At 40.6% G+C, this 11,726-nt stretch overlaps 1 protein-coding gene across 7 annotated transcripts in view; it reads right to left on the bottom strand.

The window, feature by feature from the left end:
• Positions 1 to 9,892: 9,892 nt before the first annotated feature.
• PKIB (cAMP-dependent protein kinase inhibitor beta) overlaps positions 9,893 to 11,726 on the bottom strand; it is an 80,078-nt gene continuing 78,244 nt past the window's right edge. For all 7 annotated transcript variants that reach the window (XM_032101591.1, XM_032101587.1, XM_032101588.1 and 4 more), the window contains exon 3: positions 9,893 to 10,767. In XM_032101591.1, the coding sequence (XP_031957482.1) occupies positions 10,682 to 10,767 (86 nt within the window). In that variant the 3' untranslated portion in view covers positions 9,893 to 10,681. The remainder of the gene's footprint in view (positions 10,768 to 11,726) is intronic.

The raw sequence follows: 11,726 nt of genomic DNA, 5'->3' as shown, positions 1-11,726 counted from the left end.
AAAATACATTCTTTAACACTGCGCATCATGCTTCAAATATAAAATAGGTTCTGCTAAAATGTTCACATTCCTTCTTAAGTGGAAAGGTTGCCAAAGGCTTCACATCATGTTTTATGATGGTGAGATCCCACCTGTCTGTGTTAGTGATGATTTGGGACCAGCGTAAATCAACAGTAGGAAATGTTACATTATTGACTCCTTTTTAGGGTGACAAGCCACAGTTCAAAATGTTTTCCACAGCATCTTATGCCCTGTGTTTGATTGTGGACTCTTACGCAAGCGTTATGCTAATATCAAAAACTAGAACAAGTCATCTTGATGACATAAACGCTTTGCTATGGCTGAAACAGAGATCACAGTGTGAAATACACTGACCTGGTGTGCATTTTAGGTTGCTGCACAAGAGATCAGCTTGGAGTTTCTTTTGTACTGTCAGCAGTTGGATGCATTTAAAAGACTCTACTTCCCATGATGAATAGTATCTCTGCAGATTCTGAACACCCAGGGATTCATTCTCCTTTACACTAAACTCTTTACACCACATGAGCAGTGTAAGTAGGCACACTTGCATTCCCTGTACAAGGCCTGCTTGAAAGATGAAAATTCTGCAGCAAGATATCCCTGTCTAATGAGTAATCCTTGCTTCCAAAGGCCATTTGGTGAGACTGTTCTAACCTTCAGCCTTCAAATACAGGACACACAACCTGCTTTTGGCTACCTTTCCCCCCCATCCACATTATATCCCTGCTTCACATGCCCTCAGACATTCAGAGAATGAGGCTGTCAGCCTCATTCAGTCTTCATTCTGTACTTGAAAGAACAAAAATTACTTCTTCAGGAAAAAGGAAAACAAAAAAGGGTGTGGGGGTATGGGGAGGAAGGGAGCACCACAGGATGGTCACCAGGCTGCTCTGGTAGAAAAGTCTGACCATGAGGTTCTGTCATGTGTGGATTCCCCTCGTAATCTATGTCAGGAACTACTGAGCATCTAATCACTGTAGCCAGTCACTAAAGGCTTTGTGTTTGGCTGTAGAAAAGTAGGGAAATTGGTGCAGCTAATATTTGAAGCAAGTTTATCTGTCCTTTTGCTCTGTCCCTCTCTGGATCTAATGCAGGTGGGGCACTCTTGCTTCACCAATTCAGTTAAATCTCTGTCCTTTCACCATCTTCATAGTACAATAGTCAGGAATACTATGTTAAGGGGATACTATGTTATAAGACCTTCAGATAACGTAGTGGTGACTGCATTTTTCAAACATTTCTGGCAATGAAGGTCCTGGAACTGCAGAGCATCTTGTACCCATATGTGCAACAAAGGGCAGCAGTGATACCAAGGCCTAACTCCCCTGGTACAAAAGCAGATGTAGGCATCCAGAGGCCTTTTAGGTATTGAATTCCATTGAAAGCAAACATGATTCAGGGTGCTAACTCACTTAGACATTTCTTTAAACTCTTAGCATTATGAAACATATAGCGGGCTACTTTTGAATTAAGGAAACTGAAAATAATGTGCAGATGAAAGGAAAAGTTTTCTCCATTTATAGGGTATTTTCCTCCATTTTATAGGGTATTTTCAGCAAATGTGAAGCTTGTTTGAAGCCCTGCTGTGAATCTCTGTGCAGCTTTGTTCTCAGTGTAATACAGAAACGAACAGAGCTTAGTAGCTGTTGTCTCAGACAGGATGATGTTACTTCAGGGCTGAGTGTGATTTGGTTTTTGGTGCTGCAGAGGAATCTAATGTCAAACAGGACAGTAGAGAGCTCTTAACTAAAAATTATCTCATATGTCCTTTAGTTGTCTAAAAGATTTGCTGATCCCCCTAATAAAAATAAACCATCTCAGTGCTGTTGGTGAATCACAGAAAATATCTAGGTTTATTCTATCAACGGATAGCTCATTAGAAATCCCAGAGATAAATGCCTCCTGGAGAAGACACCCAGTTATGCAGCTGCACAAGCAAGTGGTGACAGAATGGCCCCAGGTACAAAGCATCTGTATGAATCCAGTTTTGTACTGCATAAATGCCAGGGGAAGGGCTTTGCTGGAGCTTTGGACCAGATGATAGGGGAGGTGCAAGGTAATGCAGGCAGGAGCAGGAAAGACATGTTTATACCATATCCTTTCTAAGAGCATGACATATCTTAGGCAAAACTTAGGAACATGTTCAGCAGGTTTCCTGCCACTGTAAAGCTCAAGCAAAATAATGCCAGGACAGGCTAACATTAGACACAAGTCATGTTAAGGTCTAATTCTGGTGTTGGTTGCTAATTGGTGAAAACGAAGTAGTCTGTGATCATGCATTTCATTCTTGTAGACTCTCTCTTATGTTACAAATTGGTGTGACATGAGATTAGGAGAGTCCTGGAAAGTAAATACCCACTAATACCTCATTATGAACTATTAGACATATATTTGGATTGGTTTAAGCTGGGAGGACAGCTGGTTGACAATGATTCAAAGTAAGCAAATGCAATGAAATATCTCCAGGATGTTCTCTGCTTCTAAAAGGCATTTGGGAGGTTGTTAGCTCTTGTTTATTACCGTATCACTTACATTTAGATGACTCAAGACAGACACTCTCCTCAAAGAATTAGGCAGCATTAAAGCCAGCCACCTTCCTGGCTCCTAATTTAATTTGTTGAAGATGCTAATGACACTTTGTGTCATTAGGCCTCTGTTATTTTTTGTCTTTGCTTTCTTTTGCATTTAAGAGTAGAAAAACTATTTAAAAGCCTTTAAAATGTAACAGAAATGCCTGATACTGGGTGTCACTTACAATAGCTATCTAGTTACTGTAAAATCAATACAAGAAATCAGCTTCCCAGGCTTACAATTTCATCACGGGCAAAGGTAAGGAAGAAAGAAACAAAATCGTATAAATAAGCAACCTGACTATTTCAGAGGTAATAATGACTCAGAAGAATTTAGAAGGCATATGAATACTATGGACATACTAAATTAAAATAATTCTTACTAGGAGGAATGGAAAAATAGCCTACAGGTTTAAGGAGATTAGATGACTTGCATTTGACTTGTTGCAGGTGATTCTGAGAGACGTGTAAATTTGGTGTTCAGGTCTGTTTGGTCTGTTCAGGGCAGACTACTGAGAATATTAGTGGAACAGAGAGACCCTCTGTATTAAGGGTCCAAGGACTCTGTATTATAGCAAAGGAGGGAATGATTTTATCATCATCAGTATAAATTTTACAGTGTCAAAGGTACAAGTTTAACTTGTCATATGTCATAAATGTCATATTCTCTTTCTGTAGCCCTAGAATATGCCATGGAGGCTGTCAAATACATAAATAAGTGTGACTATTTGAATTCAGTATAATAAATCTCAAGCTAATCAATCCCAAGGTAAATCCTTTAGCAAAACAAAAGACAACTGTGCAATCTGAAAGGCTGGATTTAAGAAATTTTTGGAATGGCTCAATGTACCTTCATTCAGTTTGTCCATACCAAAGCATTCAATTTTCTACAATATCCTGAAATCACTCTCAGTACCAGCTGGGATTTAGGCAAAAAGTAAAATCAGGTTTATTTGGCTGAATTTCAAATCTGAGAAAACAACCAATGAATTTGGAAAACAGATGGAAAGTTAAAACTCAGTTCATTAACGACCTGCGTTTGGATATTCCTAAGGTCTTCCTCTGTTCCACTGAGCTATGGACTGACAGGACACAGTCAGAGCCTGTTGGAGCCAGATGTGATCTCCCAGCCACACTCCTCTGGGTTTGTGTCCTCTAAATCAGAATCTCTCACCTGGAGCAAGCCGTTTCCTCAGAAGTTCTAAAGAGCACTGTTAGTGCATCCAGAGAAATATATGGATTCCACAGTCTTGATAAATAATTTAATTAGGTTATCAATTTATGGGCCTGTCATGGATGAACAAATGCCTGACACAGATCAGGTATTTGAAATGTAACCTCATGCTGGCTGACCTAGCTGGTATTACATACCTAACTTGATTCATTCAAGAGTGCAACCATATCCCTGCTTTACATGTTGGTTTGTGACCAAGCACTGAGTAATTTCTCAGTTTTCATGAGTCTAAATACATGAACTTCCTGGAACGCAAAATTTTAGAGCAATTTTAAGCATTGCAGGGTTGAGATAGCTCATAACTAGCTTTAAATAAGGACTAGTACCAAGACAAACTTGGGGAAAGTTTGATCACACTGGATGTTTGAAGACAATCCCAGAGAAACAGTGGTCTCTTCAGTTTGGTACACAAAACTCCAGTGACTGAAAGTTAAACCTACAGAAATTTATATTAAAAATGAAGTGCATACTAGCTGCGAGGAGACTTAACCCTTTGGCCGACTTTCAAACTGCCTTACAAGACTTTTCATCCCTGCAAATTGTGAACTATGCTAACAACCACAGCTATTGGACATGATGCAGGAAGTAATTCAGAGAAGTTCTGTATCCTGGATTATGCAAGAAATCACATGAGATGGTCACAATAGACAAGTCTATACCAGGAAACTTAAAAACACATCCTACTTGCTAAGTGTGGGTTTGTACTTTGCCAAATCCAGAGTCTATTATGGGAAAACACACAGATATACACAGAAAGGAAAACAGGCATGTAGGCCCTGCCTGGATAATCATGGCACTCACTTTGTGGACTGCACTGCACTAAGTGCCAGTGAGGAGGTATAGATACAGCCACCATTCCTTTAATTCTACACATTCATGTGTACATGTTTCAAAAGACTTTTCCCTCAGTGTGGCAACAGTAAACATAAACCAGACCCTCTATTGTCAAAATCATTAACTAATCTCGTAATATTTAAACAAGGCTTCTAATAGCATCTTCTTCCAGACCTTTGAAACTTTCTTGAGTGGCTGATCAGCCTTGCACCTAGAGCTCAAAATATCCAGAGTCCAGAGCCAGTGAAGGGTGCAGGAGCAGGCTGACTTCCTTGCACCATGACTGGCTCAGCTGTTTTGATCAAAGAAGGGCTATGGAGAGGAAATATGGTGCAACTTTCATGTTTTTAACTCCATTTCATTGTCCTTTGTCTTCCCTCCCTTAAATATACTCCTTCTTACATTCCAACATTTCATATCATCCTTTATAAATTTACCTAGAAGTTTCTAGTCACAACAGCCAATGTTAAAAAAAAAAAGAAAAAAAAAAGATGCAAAGTTCAAAGGCTGTCTTAAAAAAGATGCCCGGAAGAAACTTATTTCAGCACTTTTTTAGATTGCAACACCACCTCTACTTGTATAACGACATGCTATTTTTTTTCCACAGAAGCTTTCCCTCTCTCCGTGTTTGAGACAAGGGCTGTTCTACGCCTGGCTCAAAGGTCTCTCATGAGTCTGTCTGATAAAGGAACATTTACCCAGTGCTTCCTGGGAGGAACAGCAATGAGTTGTCCTTCTACCATCTTATTTTAGCAAGTATGGAGGCAATTAAAGAGATTCATTTCTTGTATTGGGCGTTGAAAGCACTCACGGTGGATGTTGAGCTTAACGAGGTGTGAGTGAAGCAAGCGGTGAGCACTGAAGAAAGTAAAAGAGTAGATGGATTGAGCTTTGAACGGAGTTAGACGGCAATCCAAGAGGGAAGGAAGGAGCGGGGTGGGATTGGGTTGTTGAGCCCTCTTGCCCTGGCTGGGAAGCCGCGGGAGTTGCAGCGCCCAGGGCCCGTGCGGGGGGAGCCGCCGCGGCGGCCGCTGGAACCGAGGCCGCGCCAGGGCAAGGGCGCCCTCTGCCGCCACCGCTCGGCGCCTGTGGGGAGCCCCGTCCTCCGTTCCGCGGCGATGCCACAGCCCCCGCTCTTCCTCACGCCAGCGATCATCCCGGAGGAGACCCGAACCCCGCCGTGCCCGGGCAGCTGGGGGCCGGGGGGCGGACAGGGACTCGGCTGTGAGGAAGGCGAGGGCTCGGCTGTGTGCCTGGCGCGGGCTCGGGCGCCATCTTGTGCCCGCCGGAAGGGAGGTGCCGGCTGCCGGCGGCGGAGCCCATCCCTCGGGAAAAGGTGCTCCTGCACTCTTAGGAAACCGAGCCCGTCACTGGAAAACTGCTTCTCGAGTACTGCTGGGCATTAGCAGCACTTCACATGCTCCTTCTTTTCATGTTTACTCTGCTGATGTATCATTGACAAACATGCCCAAACAGTCTGGAAATAAAAGCACAGTAGGATCAAGCCAGTCTCTCACAGATTAGCTTTTCCATACATTGTACGATAAGCACTGGACTTACAGCATCAATCATTGTACAGCAGAGTCCCAGGAATAAAGCACTGGTAGGGATTGTCCAAATCCTCACATCAGGGCCCTTTGCATTGCAAGCAATTAATATATCTATGTTTAACATAGAAAAGCCCTCAGCACACAGGTAACCCCTGCCCCCACCCCCTCGCCCCCAACAAGCAAACAGCACACAAACAACAAAAAATCCCCACAACATATTCCATCAAATATAAGTCTTGCACTAAAATCCAGAGATCTGGCATCGGGATGTGGCACATGCCAAGATGAAGTGATGGCCTTCAGGTTTCCTGTTGCTTACAGCCATCAGGATACCAACTGGTCCCCACTGGGCTGAAAAGGGAAAAGAACCAAGATAGTCAAGTAGGAGTTCTCAGCAATCATTGCTAATTGCTAGCCAAAGTAGAACAGCTTCAGGTTGAGAAGATGAAACACAATTATCACTAAAAAAGGTCAAAACAGTAATCTGTGGTGGAATTTGCACCCAAGCCCAAATCGCAGAGTGGGCACCTAAAGCAGGGTAGGCTGGAAGCCAGACTTGGACATCTGTTTTATAATAAGAGTTTATGGTTTGAAACACAAGATGCCTCCTGTTTGCAATCACACGGACTTCTGTATACAGAGACACCAAGGTTCTGAGCCCATAGCAAAACTCCTGAAGTGAATGTGTCGGATCAGCTAGAGACCTTCTGCCTCTCACCAGCCCAGTTTGCAGCTGGGTTTGAGGTCTCTTAAACTTGTCTCCCTCCACTGCCTTGCACAGCCTACCTGGCAGGCTGAAGATCCCACTAGATGGCAGGACAGTTTAAGCCTTTGCTATTTCTACTTCAGAGCAAGCGTCCTGGGACCCCGGTGGACTCAGCCTCACTGGTCTGTGCTGTCTGGACCCGGGGGAATCCACACTCACCACCATCTGGGGCTTATGCTCACTGAACACACCGGTGGAGAAATCCATGCGGAAGTCTTTGTTCAATTCTGTTTCATAGGCTTTATCACACACAGAACACCAGCAGACAGAAGAGAGGAATATGAACTAATATTAATTTGCTAAATCTTGAAGTATTCCTCTTTGTGTGCATGGTACATAAGGATATTTAGCCTACTAATAGTAGTAGGTAAAGTGGTTGTAGTGGTAAAGTGCAGTTTAAACTTCTTATAGCCACTGCTCTTGTAATTTTTAAGTAACCAAGTGTAATTATAATTTCTTAATGACATCTGGAAAACATCAAGGCAAATATTCTATATATTCAAAACACCTAAATTGTTTTATATATGTGCAATAAAATTACAAGGGTACTTCCTGCCTTTTTTTTTTAGCATGCTGAGTCGGTAAGAATGGATAATTGCTTCATTATGTTCTAAAATATGGAGACAACAAAGTTACCTTTTTTATTTAGTACTAATATGAAATTCTTTGCTTTATGAAAGCGCGGGATAGTGCTGTAAGATGATCAAAAAGGTGCTATTACCTGTACCAAACTTGCTGGAATGGAAATTGGGATTAATGCATTATAATACCAGATTAGCCTTAATAGAAGTTTGCTGCTGTCATTTATCAAGGTAATTAAGTATGTACCTAATTTTAGGCACCTAAGTAGTTCTATTGACTGCTGTGAAACCTGTCTGCATTTACAGTTAAGCATGTTTTAAAATACCCTGCTGATTCAGGGCCATAACTTGTGGCCACGTGAACCAAGAGAATACACTGTTATCAATTATCCATTAGTTGAGCTAACGGGAGGGTGGTACAGCCTGGATAATGGTTGAAACTGCATCAACTCGCTCAGTGACAAACATATTCAGAAGCACTTCATTTGCTCTTTACAGGCTCAGCTGAAGTTTAGCAGCACTGTTACCTGTCTTCAGTATACTAACAAGAAAATGAACCAGAGCTTCCCCAACTTTAGCTGTGCTTAAGACACACTCTGCCCAAGCCCCAGAGTACTGGACCGCATGGCACAGAGCCTCCCAGACAGGCCTAAAGGGGTGAGTTCCCACCTGCCTGAGTCAAGAAAAATGCACCACTAATAAACTCTGCTCCAAAGACCACAGGTTATATGGTACAATGTCTCCCACGCCAGTCAGTTTGTGCATCAGTCTATACTGGTCAGAAATATGCACCTGGCTCACAAATGGAGAAATCTGGTAAAATTTGGGCATACTTGAATACTCCTACTGCTACAACTAACTACAACAGAGCTCTTTCATGCAGTCTAGACTAATAATGGTTTAGACACAAACTGAACATGCATGTGGCAAAGCAGCATTTCTGTGTTTGTAACTTGGTTAATCTGCAACTAGATAATACACATATAACATGTTACAGATCTTTTAAAAATGTTCACCCTGCTTTTAATTTAATTGCATTTTAAACCTTAGTTTTTACTACTGCATTTTTCCAAATTTTCTGTTAAATTTCATCTTTTTATGCAACATATTTTCAATGACAAGTTCATACAGCTCAAGTACAAATAAACACCAGAGTGTTTACAGTAAATTCCCCAGGGTGTTGAGCATTCTTGACTAGTTGTAAACTATATATTTGTGAGCAGTTAATACCATTTATGTATACAGCTATAGATTGGGTTTTTTATATAGAATTTAGCACATGAATAATGTGTAAGTTCAGCTGGTTCATAATTGGTGTTTTAATAGCAAAAAATTTCAAACTAGCTTAGACTAACAAAGTACCTAAAGTATCTATTCCTGTAACCCAAATTTCAGTGTCTGTATTATAACAGAGAAGAAACTAAATATATCCAGTGCTGCAACTGTGAAAGAAGTGCAGAATTCGATATAGGCAATGACCCAGAAGAGCAAAGCATATGAGGACTTATTTTTCAGTAATACTCATATAGTTGATTTTGATGGGATCACCACAACTGCTTTTAATGTACCGATTTTATGTACTGGGATGCTATAAAGAGGGCTTGTATAGGAGAATGGGACTACAACCCAGAACAAGAGTGTGTACCACAAATAGAGTTACCTCCTAGTCCCTCTCCACTGTGGTTTTCACCTCTGATCCTCCAGTGTCAGCTAGTTCAGTCTTTCAGACTTTCTTAAGCCACCTGTTTTGATCCAGTGGAGTCAGTTATTTTACCTGTCCAAATCTGAAAAAAAATTGGGATGTTGCACTTATTAAATGAAAAACAGGTCAGTTCAGTTGAATTAAACTGGATGCTTTATTGAATGGTCCCCAAAAGGCAGGGTGTGAGTAAATGCACAGTAGGAATGAAAGCTGTGCCTTACAAACTCTCTTGAGCTGTTACAAGCTCCCTGCCAGGTTTAGATTACACAAATATTTCATAGATGGAATACCAGTCAAATGTGAGATGTACCCATCAGAGATGCTTCCTCTGTTTTTGTGATGTACATAGGTGTCTGCTGCCCCAGGAATCATGAAGGTTCATGTCTGTACCTGAATCTCAGGTTTCCTACAATAAGGGAATGAATGCCAAGTATTTTCAAGAGCATGATCTCCAAAGCAAAACAAGTCCTTTCAGTAGAGAAAAAACTTTCCTAAAATCTTTGTAAAAATCACAATGATTGAAATATCATCACTGTCAGCAAACAACAAAGCAAAACTCAGATGAAATAAAAAAATATGTGGTTTTGGGCTTTAAATATTGTCCTACAGGAGAAACATCAAGAAATCAACCGAAGACAGAAAAGATGATAGATATTTAATTTCTACAGTGAGATTAAACAATTTTCATCATACACAAACATGTCTACTTTACTTTAGATACACATGAACAGCTACAATATTCAGCATGAAAACAAATGACCAAAGTGGCAAGACTACTAAGAGTGGGAGAACTGAGATGGTCTGCCATAATCAAACAGAAGTAAGGAGAGTCTGAAAACAAACACTGATGTTTTAGTTTATAAAACCTTCTGGTGACAGGAGTAGGAGAAAATTTTATTTTATGTATTTATTTTTTTTTTTCTCACACCCATTTACATATGTCTAATGATAACAAAAATCTCAGGAGATAAATTACAGATAATGTCTGTGATCTAATATATACTTAATATCACATTGGAGGGAATGAATACACCTCTGTGTCAGAGAGAAAGAAGCTGATCTGGGAAATTAAGAAACAGGATTTTTATTTTGAAACAATGATTAGTTCCTGGTACATCTCCTAGGTATATTAATTGAAACTGTCAAAGGAGATTAGTAAGGATGAATACTATAACCAAAACAAGAGAGAAAACTGAAAACAAGAGATATATTCTTTAGTTCTCTTCCTGTTTGGATATGCAGAACATTGCTTTTGAAGGATGACAGTAGAAAGAACTGTATGCCATCCACATAATCATCTAGGTATGACTGTGTTGCAAAGTCATGTCTGTGCTGCTAAAGTTGCTACCACATTCAGAAGGGGTGACACAGGGAAACTGGGAAGTCTGTTGATGGGATTCATTAACCCAGAAGTCCTTAGGTGTTAGGAATCATTGCATTTTCCTTCCGCCTCTTGACTTTCCAGCAAGGCTTTGGATGATGACACTTCTCCACCCTCTGCTCCTGCATCTAAACAAAGACAGAATTAAACATTTTTACCACACATATTCTCACAGATTTTTTAATGCAGCCAAATATTTGGGTTCACTGATCGTCTCTGTTTGGACTGACTCTTTACTACCACAGTCATGGGTGCTTTAGAAAGAGAGATTAACTCAAGAGATAAAGAACTTTCAGAGGCATCTTCTAAAAGCTGCTGCCTATTGGTGTTGATTTGCCCACTTCTTGCACAGGCTGATCAATGTGCATTTGGCTGTAAAAATTGAAATAACTTTGTATTACTGTTATTATTTTTTTTTCTGGATCATTTCCAAAATCAAATTAGAGTATTTCATTCCTTTGAGCACTGTATGGTTTCAGGTAGATAACATTACAGTTTATGGACATGCCAGTTATCTGTCTGACCTTTGACAAGAAATACCTGCGTGAATTCACCCTGTCTTCACAAGATGGGGGATTTTTTGCTGCTCTGAGTTGGAAGTTCACTTTTCCACAGATTAGAGTTGAATTCTTACAGGACTGATATAAATAGAAGCTCCCCAGTGTCTCTGATCATTATATGAATTGTTCTATGCTGTTTCTTTTGATTAAGTTTACTCACTGAGAAGCAGAAACTCCTCTTGCCTTGATTTCCTTGCAAACCATAATAATCATTTTCATATTACCTTCAAGTCCCACATGGTAGTACCAGTGGTAACAGAATACCCAAATCTATGGGAGTCCATAGCTTTTGGGGGACAAGGAGAGGTCTGCTCAGCATATCTGGCTGTACTGTCCTCCACTTCATACTCCTCCATCTCCTCCACAGTCATGATCTAAGAGTACATTTTCAGACTTGCTATAAATATCACAAACAACTCTCAAAAGAGTTATACATCTTGGTCTCTACATACCACAGCAAATATATAATGTCATACACAATCCACCAGCTAAAGCTCTTGGCAGAAACTGCTTGATGTTTTAAATCT

Source organism: Corvus moneduloides, chromosome 3 (assembly GCF_009650955.1).
Source record: "Corvus moneduloides isolate bCorMon1 chromosome 3, bCorMon1.pri, whole genome shotgun sequence".
In the NCBI taxonomy this organism is placed as follows: Eukaryota; Metazoa; Chordata; class Aves; order Passeriformes; family Corvidae; genus Corvus; species Corvus moneduloides.
This window is presented reverse-complemented; position numbering and strand designations above follow the sequence as displayed.